Consider the following 18,898-nt stretch of genomic DNA (forward strand, 5'->3'; position numbering starts at 1 on the left):
AAAACATTAAAGGTAAGAAGCCTACTTTTAAGAGACATCATTTTATATAAAAATATGGAAGTTTGAGAATTTTCTTTCCTCTTTTCCAAATAAGGTCAAATTATAAATTGACACAAATATTCTCTACCTATATAAATGAAAACTTTCAAAGATCTATCAAGATTTTGGCTTTTTGTTGTCTTGTTTCACTTTACCATTTGTCTGTTGACAATGTCTTGAAAATCTTTTCTATTTAGATTTGTGATTTTGGATTGGCCAGAGTGGAAGAATTAGATGAATCTCGTCATATGACTCAGGAAGTTGTTACTCAGTATTACCGGGCTCCGGAAATCCTGATGGGCAGCCGTCACTACAGCAATGCTATTGACATCTGGTCTGTCGGATGTATCTTTGCAGAACTACTAGGACGAAGAATACTGTTTCAGGCACAGAGTCCCATTCAGCAAGTATGATATCACTTTAGGCTTCAGAAACTTCCAATTCTAATAACAGACTTAAAGGAAAAACTATCTTGCATATATGCCTTGGGCTTATTCATTGTACTGTCTAAATTGCTTTTAGAAAATTCAGGTTCCCTTACAATTCAGAAAGTTACAAAGTTGCAGATTACAGAGAGACTCATTTTATAACTTTCGGGCCTGTTAGAAGGGGGTTCGCTTTATTACATGCACAGGCCGAGCAGCAGCCTGCTGTAATAATTTGCACAGCTATAATCTTCAGTTGTCGGAGGGCCTCTGTTCCTTTGGCTGACTAGGTCTGACTTGAAAATGTATTTGGTGGCTTAATGTACTTATACTTTATGCTTAGAACATAAATTTTGAGTGCTGGCTTCTTTAAATCTAAACATTTAGACACATTTCTAACCTTTATTATTGGGCTAAAATATTTCTATATGGCAGAAAACATCAGGAGCTGATTAAAATGTAGCTTTGGGGCACCATAATGCTTTCATTGTCTGCCTTTATAGCTAATTCATTACTACACATATTTTCTTGGGATAATTTCTAATTATTTTTTGTTCATAAATTTTAACAGTATTATTTGTTTGAGAATAATGTAACAATGATGAGCTTAAGCTGTGAATAAAATTGTTGGGTTCAGATCTTAGCTCTGCTACCTAACTATTAAATCTTGGCCAAGTTAAACTGTTCTGAGGATTGTTATACAGATTAAATGAAATAGTAAAGCTGAAAATAAGGCCTGGCATATAGTAAGTACTCAAGAAATATAATGGTGGTGGTATACCAGGATGCCAGGATTGTGGCAGTAAATAAGACAAAGTTAGTTCCTGCCTTTGTGAAACTTTCTCATAATACAGAAATTAAATAAGTATACAAATAAATAATTCCAAGTAATGATAAATTCTTTGAAGAAAAAGTAAACCAGCCCTAGCCAGTTTGGCTCAGTGGATAAAGCATTGGCTGGTGGACCAAAGGGTCCTGGGTTCAATTCTGGTCAAGGGCACATACCTTGGTTGCAGGCTCCCCCTCGGCCCTGGCCCTGGTCGGGGTGTGTGCAGGAGGCAACCAATCGATGTTTTTCTCACATCTCGTTTCTCTGTCTTTCCCTCTCTCCTACACTCTAAAAGATCAATGGGAAAATATTTTCAGGTGAGGATTGAAAAAAAAAAATTAAATTAAAAAGGGTTGAGATAGAAAATGCCGATGGAGCAGAGCAGCACTTAAGGAATTCTCTGAGGGAATAACATTGAGAGTGACCCAAGTGAAATGAGGGAGCACGGTCTGGGAAAGAGTCTTCCAGGAAAAGGGACACCAGCATAATAGAGCTTCTGAGGCAGGAGCAGGTGTGGCATACCGGGGGCATTCTCAAGGAAGAGGAGTAGGAGCTGAGGTCGGAGAAGCCTGGCTGCGGCAACCTGATGAGGCTTTGGGTTTTTCTTCTCTGCAGAGTGTGATGGGAAACGATGTGAAGGTTTTGAGCAAGGGTGTGTTAAAATTTGATTGATCACCCTGACTACTGTGGATCTTTGTAAATAATTCATGTCCTTAACCAAAAATGGAATCTTTTTTTTAAATTCTCTTTCTATAAAGAGTCGTTAACTGATACATTAGAAACTGCATATGCTATGATCAACATTTAAATTTATTTCTCTACACATATGCAAAGTCAATTTTTTAAGGTTTACATCTTAAAAATTGATCGTAGTAACAGAAAACTTATATATAATTTAATGTTGATTACTATTGACAGTATCAATATTTTTGGAAAGTAGAGTTTAATAGACTTCCCTGAAAGACTATCATTATATTTGGACATGAGGAGCTGCCATACAGAAAAGCTTAAGTAATATGATAAACAAGGAACTTGCCAGGTTATGGGCCGCTTCTGAAAAGAATATTTAAAGGAAAGTGTGAGGCAACTGGGATGGGATGCAAATTATCTCCTTTTCTAGAGAAATGCATAGGTCTTGAGTTTGCCAGTATGGCATAGCCACTGAAGGAGAATTCTCATTTATCTATCTATCATTAGTGTATTTTTGAGTGAAATATCAAGGTCTAAAGTGGGAAAAGATTCTAATTTCTAAATGGAAGTAGTTATTTTCTGTAGCATTTTCTTTGCATTTTTTGAGAAATAAATAGCCTAGGTTTTGTAATATCAGCGACTTCATAAAAATATTTCTCATCCATGGATCTGACCCATTTTAGACAATTTTCTGAATGGATCCATTTGTTTTCATGAGCCAGTCATTTCCTTCTGCCTTTAAGGGTAGTTGTCAGAGGTCCAAAAGTACCACCAACATACTTTCCCCAAAAAGCTTTGCATAGAGATCTTTACTTGTGTACGCACATACCTCCGTTATCCCGGAGGGCAGGGATACTGACCGTACCCCACAGGTCAGGTGCGTGCAGAAGGAAATGGTGCTTTATATTTGACAACTCCGGCACCAGGAAAAGAAGTATTCTCTAGGGAAGGATTTTCCATTTTGGAGGAATTCGAATGAAATGTTATTGCTAATTAGGCTGTGAGATTAGAACAGTTGTAGCACTACAGAAAATTGTGAAGGTGCTTTGGTACATACAAAGGCTTGTTTGTGAGAAGACCGTTTTTATTGGTCTCTTTTATTGTGCCCAGTTAACTAAATGAGGCCTTATTCGACATCATAGTTAGATTCTAAGTACCACAGTTTCCTGTCAGTGTAAGAGATTTCTAGCATAATGAGAATATAAAGGGGTGCGTAGCTGCCTCAAACATTGATGGCTTAGCTTTAATTTCAGGTGTGAATGTTCTAAGTATTTACTAAATCTCAGCTGCCTGATCTGTGGATTAGCTCCTTGATGAGCCTGAGTCCATGTGAAGCATCAGAATCTATTCATTAACGTTTGAAAACAATAGTGATTAGCCATCAGCCAAAGAGCAGTTCATAGATCCTGTGCAAGGATCATAGCTGCTGTGGTATCAAGACACAGGGGTAGAAGTAGACTCCTAAATGACTACAGCCGCAGAAGGCTATGTTTGCCAAGACATGTTTTCTATAAACCTATCATATAGGTCCCTAATTTTTTTATAGGGGTTTTTAATCGTCCAAAAAGTAAAAATAGGAGCTCCTATTAGTTAATTTGTCTTAGGTTTATTTCCCCAAATTTCATCCTCATCACTAATAAAAAGTTGTTTTCATGAGCTTACAACCTATGTATTTCGTGTTTCCTTATAGTTGGATTTGATCACGGATCTCTTGGGCACACCATCACTGGAAGCAATGAGGACGGCTTGTGAAGGCGCTAAGGCACACATACTCAGGGGTCCTCATAAACAGGTAAAAGAAGGAAGGGATCTGTATTTGGTAACCCTCTCTTTGGGCAGGATTTTCCTTCCAACAGAATAATGAAGTGAGATTTTTTTATTTATTTTTTAATCCTCACCCGAGGATATTTTTTTCCATTGATTTTTTTTTTTTTTTTTTTAAGAGAGAGGGGATAAGAGGGAGAGGACGGGGAGAGAGCAAGAGAGAGAAACATTGACATCAATAGGTTGCCTCCCACATGTGCCCCAAGAAGGGCCAGGGAAGAACCAAACCTATAACCGAGGTACATGCCCTTTGGCTGAGAATCAAAATCATGATACTTCGGTCCACAGATTGATATTCTCTAGCCACTGAGCCAAACCAGTCAGGGCTGAAGTGAGAATTTTTAAACAAAAACATTACGTGTAGCCCTGCCTGATGTGGCTCAGTTAGTTAGGTGTCATCCCATGTACCGAAAGGTTGGTGGTTCGATTCCAGGTCAGGGCACATGCCCAGATTTCGGGCTAGATCTCACGTAGGGGGCTGCAGGAGGCAGCTGATCAGTGTTCCACTCACATCAATTTTTCTCTCTCCTCTTCTCCCTTTCTCTCTCTCTAAAATAAATTTTTTAAAAACCACCATATCACTTGTAAATTTTATTTATCCTGTATGTCATTTGTCTGTAAGTAAGAAAATGTTAGATGCAATAAAATACAGTAATTTCTAATGCTATAGGAGAAAGAAAATATTTTTGTAGTGCCCTTGCTAATAAATGATCCCTGATATTTTTGTGTTTTGGTTTTTTGATGTGTCTGGTAAAAGTTAGTAGGGGTGGAGCTTTAACCTCAGTGCCATAATCTAATACTTATATATCAGAATGTCCTTTCCAAATACTGAACCAAAATACCTCGTATTTCTTAATGCAGCTGTGATGTGAAGCTGTGTCTATTGCACTCTTGCCACTAACTCACAAGCAGATGCACAGACACAAAGGCAATGAGTAAAACCAGCCCAAACCAGTAAATAGGGTTGTAGATGCTGGTATTTTATATAGCCCTGCCTGGTGCGTTCTCCCTCACCTGTCCCTCTGGGAGCACAAGAGCACACCTGCCCCTTCCCCCTCCATGTCCCTTCCCCAGGTGCTTTACCTTTCCCTCTCCCTCTCCTAAGCTCCAAGGGCCCTTCTTTTGCCTCTGAAGCCTGCTTTCTGAGCCTGCACAGCCCAGCTGGCTCACTGCTACTGCCTCTGTAACTCTCTAAGTAAACTATGACATAATTTGAGGCCCTAATTTCTTTAGAAGAGAACAGTAAGTCTTAACCCACAGGAAGGTTCCATATTATTAGAAGGAACTAAAAAGATCTATTATGTTTTATATATTGGCCAATATCAGGAATATTAAACTATTTTATTAGTACCGCATGGTAAATGTGTCCTTGGAAATAGCAAAATAGTTTTCCTGTTTTACTGACCTCTTTTGGTCAGATTTTAACTATTGCTAGTGGTTGCCAGTTAATTCATCCTGTGTGTCAAAGAGTTACTAAACAGCAACCAAGAGAACCAGACTTCCTAAGGAATTTCCTGCCTGCTACCTGAACAGCTCGAAAATATAACTTACTGCACCAAAAGTCACTTTGCACTCCTTTGAGAATTCCTGACAAATAAGTCCTTTTTTGTATTACTGATTTCAAAAATCTGTTAGTTGTAAAAACCTAGAACTTTAAATTAAATAAAAAAAATAGTAAATGTCATTATTATCTAAAACAAAGGGTTGAAAAAAGGAAAATGTAACTTAACTCGTTAAATAGTTTAAGAGTTTTAGCAGAATTCTTTCTTGCACATTTTTACATGAATTGGCTTCATAACAGTAATGCCTCTTAGAGTTTGACATTTTGCTTATCACTAAGTTTAGTGATGGCATTAAGAGAGCACCATGGTGCTGAAACCGGTTTGGCTCAGTGGATAGAGCGTCGGCGTGCAGGTTCGATTCCGGTCAAGGGCATGTTTCTTGGTTGCGGGCACATCCCCAATGAGGGGTGTGCAAGAGGCAGCTGATGGATGATTCTCTCTCTTTGATGTTTCTAACTGTATCCCTCTCTCTTCCTCTCTGTAAAAAAATCATATATGTGAGAGAGAGAGAGAGAGAGAGAGAGAGAGAGAGAGAGAGAGAGAGAGAGAGAGAGAGAGAGAGCACCATGGTAAAAGTTGGGGATGGTTCTGGCTAGTCTTGAGATGAAAATATTTTCATTTAGAAGTGAAGACTGGTGTAGTAAAAATAATTAGGAGACCATTTCTGCTCAAAAGTCAGATACACTTTTCATAGATCTTTAGAGGACTTTTAACCAGTGCTGGAAAGGGCCTTACTGGCTCATGTAACTGAAAAGTCCTGAGCTACAGCTGACTTCAGTCCCTGCTGGATTCAGGTAGTCAAGTGATGTTCCAAACCAGGAATCTGACTCTCTTCTCTTCTCTGTTTTTCTGTGTGTTGGCTTCATTTTCAGACAGTCTTTCCCTCATATGTTTGTAAAAATGGACCCAATAGTCCTGGCCTATGTTCTACTAGCATATCAGTCATTTGGGAAAGAGCTTTTCCAAATAGACCCAGAAATAATATTGGGAAATTTTCTGATTTAGTTATGAATTGTTTGGTTATAAGTAATAGAAAATCTTGTTTACAGTAGTTCAAAGAAATAATTCATTTTTTCCTCATCAACTCCAGTGGTAGGCAGTCTAGATCTGATACAGCAGCTTAATTATGTCATCAAGGATCTAGTTTTTTTCTTTCTTTCTCCTCTACCATCTTTAGAATGTTGACTTCATACTGTCTCACTTATCGCCTCAGGGTCACAAATAGCTGTAGCTTATCCAGAAATCATATCCACTTTCAAAGCAAGTAAAAGAAGGAAAGAGGGAGGACTAGCAGTCTCTGTCCCTTTTGTCAGGAAAGCAAAGTTTTCCAAGAAGCCTGCCTAACGAACTTTTGCTTATATGTCATTTTCCAGAACTGTGTGATATGTGCCCTCCCAGATGCAAGACAGGCTTAAAAAATGAGAATTTTCTATCTCATATAATGAAGGTAAATAAGGGAGAAGAGGATTGGGGTATGTGTTGGATTAGCCATTCCATGTCCCTTACATTTTTTATTTTTTAGACCATGTACTCATCCTGGAGCCAGTGATGATGCTCAGGCAAATATATTATTTGATTGTCCAGGCCTGGGTCACGTGCCATCCTTGGAGTTGGGAGATTGAAATCCAGGCCACCCAAACCACTTGAGAGTGAGAAGAGAATAGTCAGGGAATGCTGAGTAGACAAAAACACTGCACAGTGTTGTATGTTTTGTTTTTTAAATACATTTTTTATTAATTTTAGGGAGATAGAAACATCAATGATGAGAGAATCATTGATCGGCTGCCTCATGCACACCCCCTACTGGGGATCAAGCCTGGAATGAAGTATGTGCCCTTGACTGGAACTGAACCCAGGACCCTTTAGTCCACAAGCCGATGCTCTACCCACTGACCCAGACCAGCTAGGGCTGTACAGTGTGTTTTATTTATTGTTACTTTTCTACAACTCAGAATCTTGGATGAAGAGAATCTTAGCTGCCACAGCCTACATCAGTATCTGGTAAGGTAGATAGTTGTTGAGGCACTGACCTGTGGGTAGAACTGAAAAGTCTAATTTAGTCCTTTTGTTCATCACTAATAAGGTTTTCTTTTTTTCTCAGATTGTTCCCAGCTAATTGTGTCAGAAATAGATATATTTTCACTGAAGTTAAAATGATCCTGTCTTATCTTACATTTGCTAGAATCAGAGTATGTTAGAGAGTTCATTCAGTTCAAACTTACTATTTTTCAGGTGGGAGTTTCCTCTCTATAACCCCAAAGTGCTTACTGCCATGCACTGCGCATTGTGCATCCTCAGTTAACGTTGCTGACTGACAATAACAGCTTCTTTGCTGCCGGGTGAAAACTAACAGGGACATCTAACAGGACTCACACAGCCGCGCTGACTTGACTCCAGGGACCAGCACTCTGCAGTTGGCTTATGATGACTGTGGTTTATCCATTTAGGGCCTCTCACCCAGTTCCAGAAGCTCATCCTTGCTTCATTTCACTGACAATTAATCACAGTCATTAATAGAGCACTTTTTATAACCCTTCCTATCCTCACTCGCTGGCACCCACTCACTCCTGCATTGCTAGGTGACTTATAAACTTGCAAAACAAACAGAAAATGGGCTGGTATATTTTAAAAGGGGAGAAAAGTAATAAGTGTAAATGTTAGGGAAATTAGCGGAAACTTTTTTCCCAGTGAGATAGTTAGGGCATATTTGTAAGCATTCTATTTTTTCTCTTATTCAAGTAATTCCAGTACTTGATGAAAAATATAAACTTGTCTGGTTCTATAACATGGGCCAAATTGGTTTCAACCATAATGGCTAGTGAATTGGAGGGAGGTAAATTGAATTAGAAATGCAGCATCTCAACCTCTGGTGTGGCTCAATTGGTTGAGCAAGGTTACCTGTTCAATTCCTGGTCAGGGCACATGCCCAGATTGGAGTGCATAAAGAAGGCAACTGATCAGTGTTTCTCTCTTACATCGATGTTTTTCTCTCTGTTTCCCCCTGCCTTTCTCTTTCTCTCTAAAATCAATAAAAACATTTTTTAAGAACAGAAATGCAGCATCTCTAACTTTATATTTTTCCTGTGGAGCCAGTGCTAAGAGCTAAATTATTAGTGTTTTTCTTACTGGAGAAGTATTGGGATGACTGAACTGACCGTTCTTTCTCTCTGTCTCTTTTTTTATTATTATTGATTTTTCACAGAGAGGAAGTGAGAGTGATAATCAGAAACATAGATGAGAAACATCCATCAGCTTCCTCCTGCACATTCCCCACTGGGGATGTACCCTCAACCAAGGCACATGCCCCTGACGGGAATGGAACCCAGGACCCTTCAGTCAGCATGCTGATGCTCTATTCACTGAGCCAAACCGGTTTCGGCTCTGTGCCTCTTTTTTTTTTTTTTTTTAGTGATCAGACTGGATCTCTCTCTCTCTCTCTCTCTCTCTCTCTCTCTCTCTCTCTCTTTTAAATGTATTTTATTGACTTCAGAAAGGAAGAGAGAGAGAGAGAGAAACATCAATGCAGAGAGAGAACCATTGATGGGCTGCCTTCTGCATGCCATACACTGGGGATCGAGCCCACAATCTAGGCATGTGAACTGGCCGGGAATCGAACCATGACCTCCTGGTTCAGAAGTCAACACTCAACCACTGAGCCATGTGGCCAGGCTCTGTGCCTCTTTTCAATATGAATATAAACCCAAAAAAGGAGAAGGCATATAATATGACTGTTCTAGGCTGAAATTAAATGTAGCCTTATTTTTAGTGTATTTGTTGGGATGTACTTTTGTGAAGAAAAATAGTTTGGGGTGTGAGGGTTGTTTAAATTTCAGGTAACCTTAACATCTTCTCATTGACTGTTCATAAACTCCACGTCTCATATCCAGGTAAACTCAAATCTTATAAATTTTGCCTTCTCGCCGAAACCGGTTTAGCTCAGTGGATAGAGCTTCGGCCTGCAGACTGAAAGGTCCCGGGTTCGATTCCCGTCAAGGGCATGTTCCTTGGTTGGGGGCACATCCCCAGTAGGGGATGTGCAAGAGGCAGCTGATTGATGATTCTCTCTCTTCGATGTTTCTAACTCTCTATCCCTCTCTTCCTCTCCGTAAAAAATCAATAAAATATATTTTAAAAATAAATTAATAAATTTTGCCTTCTAATTTCTCTATCCTCCAATTAGTGGCTTCTGACCTACTTGGTTATGTTTTCCTTGCCTATCAGAGAAATGTTACTCATCTTAGTTGTCCTAACACCTAGCCCGGGACCTGGGATTTGGTGAATGTTAGATGTAGCAATGATTTCGGTAGGCAGGTCTGTGCTGGTGCAGCCTAATAGATGAGAAAGCCAAGGTCCAGTGACTTACCCACATCTAGTGATAGCAGAGTTAGAATTAGAACCCACTATTCCCTTCCCTGAGCTATAACATACCTCTTCCACAAAAATAGCATGAGCCGAAACCGGTTTGGCTCAGCGGTAGAGCGTCGGTCTGCGGACTGAAAGGTCCCGGGTTCGATTCTGGTCAAGGGCATGTACCTTGGTTGCGGGCACATCCCCGGTAGGGGGTGTGCAAGAGGCAGCTGGTCGATGTTTCTCTCTCATCGACGTTTCTAGCTCTCTATCTCTCTCCCTTCCTCTCTGTAAAAAATCAATAAAATATTTTTTTTTTTTAAATAGCATGAGGTGTAGATTCATTTGAGGACTGAAAAGAAAAGAGTTGCATATGGTGAGATATCACAGTCAGTAAGAATTGGCTGGAATTTGGCTGCCAACTTGCACAGCCAGTGAAGAAGAGGACAGCTATTCAAAGTCAAACCAAGAATCCAAATCTTTTAGGAATATCAAGTTACTTAATTTCACACAATAAAAAAATTATTAGGAAAAAATACATATAAATGAAGTTGTAAGTTAAAACTCTTCCTTAACACTCTTTACCCTATCCCCCTTATCTTGACTAATACAGATAATTTCAGAGCTACATAGACGTACATAATTTTTAACAATACTTCTCTACCTACAAACATGTAAATGCACCAAGGGATAATAAATTGGTCTGGAAATACGTGAATATCAACTACCTGTGTGTTCTGTGTACATAATACTTTTTATCTGTGGTAGTCCTATCAAGTCTCACGCTAAAGTAAACTGAAGAGATCATTTAATCCAACCTTCTCGTTTAATACTTTAGAATACTGAGATTCAGACACGTTGATTTATCTAATTCGTTAGTGAACTAGAACCCCCATCTCCCCTTATTGCTATGATTCCTTGATCCGGAAGAAAACTTCTCTGTAAGTTGAATAATTACCTCCTGATGGTTCCAGGGTGTCTTGTTCTTGTTGGATTTTCCTGTGTGGCTTTGTTGGAAGGAGATAGACATGTAAATCTTGTAACAAGACTCTGGGGCTGTGATTGAGATCTGATGAGAACTTTTAATGTTATTTGTGTGACAGAAAGAGCAGTGATGCTCTGTCCCCAACTCTCCAAGCTGTGAAATAGGAGATTTATAAGATCTGTGGCTTTTCAGGTCCTAAAAGCCAGCTCCCTGCATCAATGCAAGAAGGTTACATCTTGGCATCTGGACATGCATGCTACTTACAAAAGACAGTTATTGAATGAGAAATCAGAGGGTAAAGGCAAAATAGGTGCACCCAGTGCAAACAATGGTGCACGTTCTGAGAAAATTCTTTTCAGATCTCCTTTAGGACTAGTGTTTTAGCAGCTTTATGGTAATGTTGCCATAAGACATAGTTCACATGCTTACTTTTTGCACAGTTTACATGCTTAAGTTTGTATGTGGCCAAGGTATTAAATCCTTTTTTCTCTCACTCCTAGGCATCTCTTGCCTTCCTGCTAAGGCATTTGCAGTATAAGGCTAATACTAAAGCATTTGCAGTATAAGGCAACAGGAGCTCCATAGTTACAAAGCTAGCTTTCATTTTCCTAGGCTCGTTTGTGCTCTAACCTCCAGTGGGTAATCATGCAATATAAAATACGCTACTGGGAGTCAGTGACAGTTGTTCTTGAAGACTGGTTACAGGGGAGTGCTCCTTCTCTTTGAGTTGTTACTTATGTGCATACATTTTTTGAGCTGGGTACTTACCTTGCCATAAATTAGCTATACTGCATATCTACTTACACTCCTTTACATATTTGAATTCTTTATTTTTTTACAGCCATCTCTTCCTGTACTTTATACCCTGTCTAGTCAGGCTACACATGAAGCTGTTCATCTCCTTTGCAGGATGTTGGTCTTTGATCCAGTAAGTAGTCTTTGTTTTTATACTTCGTAATGAATTAAAAATGCATGTGTTCTAAGAAAAACATCAGAACTGGACAGTGTAAATAATGACTTTGCAAAAGATAACCTTCAGTCCCCAGTTTCACATGTATCATGCTCACTCATCATACAGAAGTTTGATTATTAGCACCTGAGAGCTGAGGGGAAAGAGAGATGTAGAATTGTACCAGTTTTATTTATCTCTATTTGTAAAAGGAGTTTGGCAGCAACTTAAATCAGGAGGAAAAAGATTTTAACATTGTTTGAAAAAATCTGTCTATTTTATTGCATAAGATGTTGCTGGGATGGTAGCTTTTCCAAATGCCATTTTTGGACTTGACTCTTTGGAACAAAATTTAGCTCATTTATTCATTCACCCAAAGAATATTTATTATTCATATCTGTACCAATAACTGTTGTCAAAGAAGACTCAAAAATGGGAGCATTTAGAAAAGAAAATTTTACTTGCTAAGAATACAAGAAAGTCACCAAATACAAAAAACACAGATATTTAAAGGGGGGGAAATGCCCACAAAATTAACAGTTACTACGTTTACATTGGTCTGTTTGTGATGAGAAAACAGCAGCTGTCTCACATGAAAATCAAATCCACAGAAGTCAGAACTATCTTGACATCAGCATAACAAAGATTAGGGATAAAAAATGTTTTGTTAAGAGTCCAGGTTTGTGAGAAACAGTAAAGGTTTCATTATTTGGGGACCAAAACCAATCAGTGACCAAGTTATTTTTGTTACATCTCAGGGTGCATAGTGGATTTTTATTTGTTTGTTTTCCTTTTGTTTGTTACTTTGTGAGGTGCTTAGTAATACAGAAGCAGGACAAAGTGGCCATTCTCAATTCCACAGTCCCTCCTTGTGGTCAAGTTCCTGCCATTAAAGACCGTTCCAACATAACTTGCTCAGTGAGCTAGTGATTTAGTATCATTAGTTTGGTATTTTGTTTTATTTGGCAAGTCTATATAGCTAACAGAAGACGTTGATTAATACATAAAGAACCTTTGTATGGTTAACAAAACTAGAGCCACATAAACTTCTAGCTTCAGAGGTAATTTCTGTCTGCCCTTCAAAGAGTATAAAGGCCCTGGGGTTAAAATTTCCTTACATGCATCAGAAATATCTTGTGTTCTTTATTAGTTCTGTTGAGATTAGTAACCAAAACCATGTGATCCATCTGTGCTAGGTTTTGCTGTGGTACTTATGTCTGTAAGGTATCCTCTTTCTCAGAGAGCCCATGTTTATTAAGGCTCCTGACCTGCCCAAACTCAGACTTTACAACCTTAAGGCTGAAGGGTCCAAAGCTGTAGAGCAGATACCACACATATTATCCTGGGAGGCCTGTTAGACATCAGTTCTATGTGAAAGGTAGTCTTTATTCCTCAGTAGTGGGATTGTCACACCTAAATAAATGAAACTTTTTTAAAATATATTTTTTTAATGATTTCAGAAAGGGAGAGTGAGAGAGAGATAGAAGCATCAATGATGAGAGAATCATTATCAGCTGCCTCCTGCACAGCCCCTGTTGGGGATTGAGCCAGCAACTTGGGCATGTGCCCTTGACTGGAATCGAACCTGGACCCTTTCAGTCCGCAAGCCAATACTTTATCCACTGAGCCAAACCAGCTACGGCAGTAAATGAAATTTTTTATATCATATTTACAATTAATTATCTTTATCTATAAGAGGAAAATAAGTTATCTGTTAAAGAGAACAGATTCTTTTTTTTTTCTTTTTAATATATTTTATTAACTTTATAGAGAGGAAGGCAGAGGGATAGAGAGTTAGAAACATCGATGAGAGAGAATCATCGATCAGCTGCCTCTTGCACACCCCCTACTGGGGATGTGCCCGCAATCCAAGGTACGTGCCCCTGACCGGAATTGAACCCGGGACCTTTCAGTACTTTCTCTTTTTTTAAATATATTTTTATTGCTTTTGGAGAGGAAGGGAGAAAGAGAAACATCAGTGATGAGAGAGAAGCATGGATCGGCTGCCTCCTGCACGCTCCACACTGGGGATCAAGCCTGAAACCCAGGCATGTGCTCTGACTGGGAATCAAAGCAGCAACATCCTGGTTCATAGGTCAGCGCTCACCCACTGAGCCGTGCCAGCTGGGTCTGACAGTAGACCTTTATTCCAGTGCAGCCTCCAGGAGTAACTGGATTTATTTAGCAAAAAAGAGAAAGTTTACTTTCTAAAAGTACCAGTGAATCCATTCAGCTGGGTCACCAAGTACAAAACAGGAGCAAAGCCAGAGCCAGCATTGTCAAATCTACATTTGTCTGCTCGTGGTGGAGAGACAGCACCTTTCACTTGCGATTATCCTATCCTGGAAGGGCATGACATGCCTTTTAGCATCAGCTCAGCAAAAAAAAAATCAGAGATTAAAATGTTTTGGGGGAATCTGGGTTTATGGGAAATAGTTAACATTTCATTATTTGAGGGGACCAGAACTAGTCAGAATGATCTGGGATTTTTTGTTTGTTTTTTATGGTTTTTTGTTGTTGGTTGGTTGGAGTGCAAAATGGCTTTCTTTTTCTTTTCTTTTTTTCTTTCTTAATCATGGTATGTGAAGTGCTTGATCATCTTGCATGTAGGGCAGAGTGTCAGTATTTATTCTATTCTCTGCTCTTGAGCCTGTCCTTAAATCCTTTAGAATTCACTTTCTCTCACTGAGTAGTATTTATATGTCCACTGAGCTCAAAGGAAGGATTTTTTTTTAATGGAGAAATGAGTTTAAAAGTGTATGGTTTATCAACCTGAAACTAGTATGTTACGTATTCTGATCTGAGGTGTCAGGAAACAGCAGGCTGCTGATATTCAGAGTGAGCTGGAGAGTAAAACATGGCATTCAGGCCGTTACCTGCTGCCTAACTCCAGCAGCTTCAGATACCCTAGGTTGATTTGGCATTCCAAGAGAATTAAATTTTCAAGCAGCTTTGTAAAATTGCCACCTTGATCACATCTCTTCTAGATGCTGAGACATGTTTAGAAAATATAGCTGCTATTTAAAATGTAAACTTCCTCCCTAGCTGATTTGGCTCATTGGACAGAGTGTCAGCCTGTGGACTAAAGGGTCCCAGGTTCAGTTCTGGTCAAGGGCACATGCCAGGGTTGCAGCTCGATCCCTCATGTAGGGCGTGAAGAAGGCAGCCGATCAATGATTCTCTCTCATCATTGATGTTTCTCTCTCTCTCTCCCTCTCCTTTCCTCTCTGAAATCAATAAAAATTTATTTAAAAAATAAAATTTAAACTTCTCCCCTCCAAAGCATTACATATTTAAATGTCATGATATTTGTAATTTGGGGCACTACATACATTTATTTTGAGGTAGCAATTCTTTGGGATCTCAGCAGAAAGTCACTCATACTCCCTCTGACTGCTGCATTGCCTACTCTGACTTCAGTTATCCCTCTTTACACAGGATGTACCGTAAAGTATAAGCAGTTACTGTGCCTTGAGAAAGATCCTGTGTGGACAGTCGTGTTTATCTGTAGTGTTGATGTGCTGGTCTCTAAATTTGATTTCAGTCCAAAAGAATATCCGCTAAGGATGCCTTAGCCCACCCCTACCTAGATGAAGGGCGACTGCGGTATCACACGTGTATGTGTAAATGTTGCTTTTCCACCTCTACTGGGAGAGTTTATACCAGTGACTTCGAGCCTGTCACCAACCCCAAATTTGATGACACTTTTGAGAAGAACCTCAGTTCTGTTCGACAGGTTAAAGGTGAGTATCATTTTCGGCCTTTGGCCTGGCAGGATTGCTAGTAATGTTTTCTTTACGTGGCCCTGAAGAGCTGCGATCTCATAGGTCTGTGTTACAGCCTCGCGTACAGCACTCCATTCGGGGCATGTACCACGAAAGCTGTGTGTGTGATAAAAACGCCCACTTAGTACTACATCCAGGGCAAGAATAGGCAGAGGAATAAATATTGTGTTCTTGCTTTCGAAGCTAACTTACTTGATGAGTATGACTCAATATAGTTAATATGTATTCATTGAGTGTAATTAATTGAATGGGGCATCTTGGATGTATAACATGCAAAGTTTTAAACAAGATAAACATCCACCAAGGGATCATTCTATGGATGATGACAAGAGAAGGAAATTTCCGCTAGTCGACTCGTAATATTTCCTGACGCCACCTCCTGTTGGGATGGGGTCGGGGTTTATACATCCAAAATTCTGAATGATTTGAGTGTCTGCTATTGGGCATTTTAGAGAGAGTAGTTCCCGAAGAAACCAGCCCAAAACTTTACCTAACCTTCAAGGTGTTTTAGGGATTTTCATTAAGGTGGCAATTACCAGCAATTTACAAGAGTTCACGCCAAACCCTGTGGAGTCAGCTCTCAAATTTATAGACCATTTTACTCCTCCCACAGATGGGATGTCCGCCCAGCGGAAGGTGCTTTGCGGGCTTTGCCTGTGTTTAGTAGCACCTATCATTTGGTTTCAGGGAAGTTCTGCTGGAGTCAGCCTGACAGATGACGTGTGTCTGATTTAACTAAACTAGTAGGAAACACTGTTCTGACGCTGGCTAGCATTAGCTGAGAACCCGCTGATCCCAGACCTGCAAATTGGCATGCCTTGTGTGTTTGTTTTCTCCACAGAAATTATTCACCAGTTCATTCTGGAACAGCAGAAAGGAAACAGAGTGCCTCTCTGCATCAACCCTCAGTCTGCTGCTTTTAAGAGCTTTATTAGGTAACTATGTGGATGTATTTCTAATTTCCTTATTAGTAGTAGGAGGCCATTGTGATTTTTGTTATTCAGCTTATTTCTGTTTTTGTTTCTATTCAATAACATAGATAAAAGGCCCAACAGAAAGTTTCTGTTATGAACTTTGGCTTTAGTCAAAAGCATATTAAAATGTTAGCATTAGTTTTCACACTGATGCCAACTCACTGTGGTTGCTTTGGTACTTTTGCCCCCAAATGACCATTGTGCTGCCTGGTCATGTACATGGGGATCTCCTGCAGCAACAGTGTGGCGGCCACTGTCCTGGAGTTGGACATAGTCACCAGGATTCCCACTGTTATCCCCAGCACCTTCGGAATAAGAGCAGCAAGAACGCTTGTTTTTATAGATGGACTGAGGGTGTGTCCAGCCGGCTTGTTGGTTCAAGAGCTGGAAACCTGCTTTGAAACCTGGAAGCCTCATTCTCTTTGCCCTTGCCTTCTCAGTCTCTTTCCCTGACTGCTTGTACCAGTCAAGGCCCAGTCATGAGAAATAAACCACACCCCATAAAATTAAGTAACAAGAAGCATTAACCAGGGAAAGAGTGAACAAGGAAGAAATGAAGACCTTAGAGGAGGTCCCTTCACCCAAGGCTAAGATTTGGAGGTGATACAGCTGCCCCAGACACACCCAGGAGGGTGGAAAAGAAACTCCAAACCGGAGGGCCGGGGGCGCAGAACTCATCCATCAGAGAGACCTGTTGGGTTGCAGAGCAACTTGCCTTAATGTTTGGGTAGACCAAAGCTGGGCCTTTCATGTTTAAAAAAAACAACCATAAATAAAACAAAATAAAAGGGCACACCAGAACCAGAAAGGGCAGCTGCTTCCTAATGCCACAGCCGTGTGGTGCCTCTCCAGCGCCCTCTGTCGACACAGGCTAGCATCAAGCAGGTGGCAAAGGGGGAACTTGAACAGCATCTGGCTCCCGAATCACAAAGCAGCACCAAGAAGGGTGGGGGTTTGGATCTGAGAGGCCACACTCTATCTCCTTTCTTCCCCACCGGTCTTTCTCCCCCTTCTTTTTCCCTCTTCTCTCTGATTCTCTTTCCCGTCCACTCATTTCTGTTTTAATTGGTCTTAACATGATATTAAAGTTGGTTTAAATTTATTGAACCAAATTTGTTTAGAATTATTTTTTGTTTACAATTATGTTGTTAGAAAGAATTAAGTTGCATTTTTACTTCTCTGTTGTTTAAAATTATCAATACTTTGCTTTAGTTTTTTTTTTCCTCCTAAGAGTCAGTGACCCAGTACCTTTCCCGGTGCAAGTTATTCATTATTTTGGGCCCCAGAGAAGCAAAGTGGTTTCACACAACCCCTAGATTATGTTTATAATCTAGTGGGAAACATTAGACAGGCATATGAAATAACTGATAAAACAAATCAATAGGTAACAAATACTAAATGGTTATCTATTACTACTCAGGTAGTACTTGATAAAGCATATGAGGCTCATTCAAAATAGGTCCCCACTTCAGTGGATGTGTCTCTCTCACTTCCATGTTTCTCTCTCTGACTCTCCCCTTCCCTTTCGCTCCCTCCAAAAATCATTGGGAAAAAATATCCTCAGGCGAAAATTAACAAAAGAAAAGAGCCCTATCCAGTTGCTTAGTGGTTAGACCATTAGAGCATCGGCCCATGGACTAACGGGTCACGGGTTTGATTCTGGTCAAGGGCCTGTGCCTCAGTTGCAGGCTCCATTCAGGTCAGGGTATGTCCCAGAGACAACAACCAATGTGTGTGTCTCTCTCTGTTTCTTCCCCTCCCTTCCACTCTCTAAAATTCAATGTTAATACTCAGGTGAGGATTAATAACAACCATTAAAAAAAAAAAAAAAAAAAGGTTCCCACTTAAAAGTCACTATATTTTGAGAGGCTACTTTCAAATGAATAATTCTACACCATTTAAGGTTATTTTTCTTTTTATTGATTTTTTTACAGAGAGGAAGAGAGAGGGATAGAGAGTCAGAAACATCAATAAGAGAGAAACATTGATCAGCTGCACACACACCACCCCCCCCCACCCCCCCCCGCGCGCGCGCGCATTTCCCACTGGGGATGTGCCCACAACCAAGGCACATGCCCTTGACTGGAATTGAACCCGGGACCTTTCAGTCTGCAGGCCAACTCTCTATCCACTGAGCCAAACCGGTTTCGGCAAAGGTTACTTTTCTATTGATTATAAGCTTTATTATCTATAACTAGAGGCTCGGTGCACAAAATTCGTACACAGTTAGGGCCCCTAGGCCTGGCTGGCAATCAGAGCCATTCGGAGCCTTCCAGCTGCCAGCCAGGGCCTTCCTTCGTTCCACGCCACCCCCTGGTGGTCAGAACACAACATAGTGAGTGATCGAACTCCTGAGGGGACACTTTGCATATTAGCCTTTTATATAAACAGATAACTACCATTTACTTTATATTATGAAGTAGGCACTGTGGAAAGCACTTTATATACATTATCTCATTTATTCATCACAATAGCATTATCCCTGCCCT

At 40.1% G+C, this 18,898-nt stretch overlaps 1 protein-coding gene across 2 annotated transcripts in view; it reads left to right on the top strand.

Moving 5' to 3' along the window:
• The window catches only part of NLK (nemo like kinase), a 119,545-nt gene that overhangs the window by 98,264 nt on the left and 2,383 nt on the right, over positions 1-18,898 (top strand). For both annotated transcript variants that reach the window (XR_014793006.1, XM_084862197.1), the window contains exons 6-10: positions 237-446; positions 3,674-3,775; positions 11,543-11,629; positions 15,195-15,393; positions 16,277-16,370. Coding sequence is in view for 1 of the 2 variants with exons in the window: in XM_084862197.1 (XP_084718323.1) it covers positions 237-446; positions 3,674-3,775; positions 11,543-11,629; positions 15,195-15,393; positions 16,277-16,370 (692 nt within the window). In the remaining variant the exon portion in view is untranslated. The remainder of the gene's footprint in view (positions 1-236; positions 447-3,673; positions 3,776-11,542; positions 11,630-15,194; positions 15,394-16,276; positions 16,371-18,898) is intronic.

Source organism: Pipistrellus hanaki (assembly GCF_964339955.1).
Source record: "Pipistrellus hanaki genome assembly, chromosome: 16".
Taxonomy (NCBI): domain Eukaryota; kingdom Metazoa; phylum Chordata; class Mammalia; order Chiroptera; family Vespertilionidae; genus Pipistrellus; species Pipistrellus hanaki.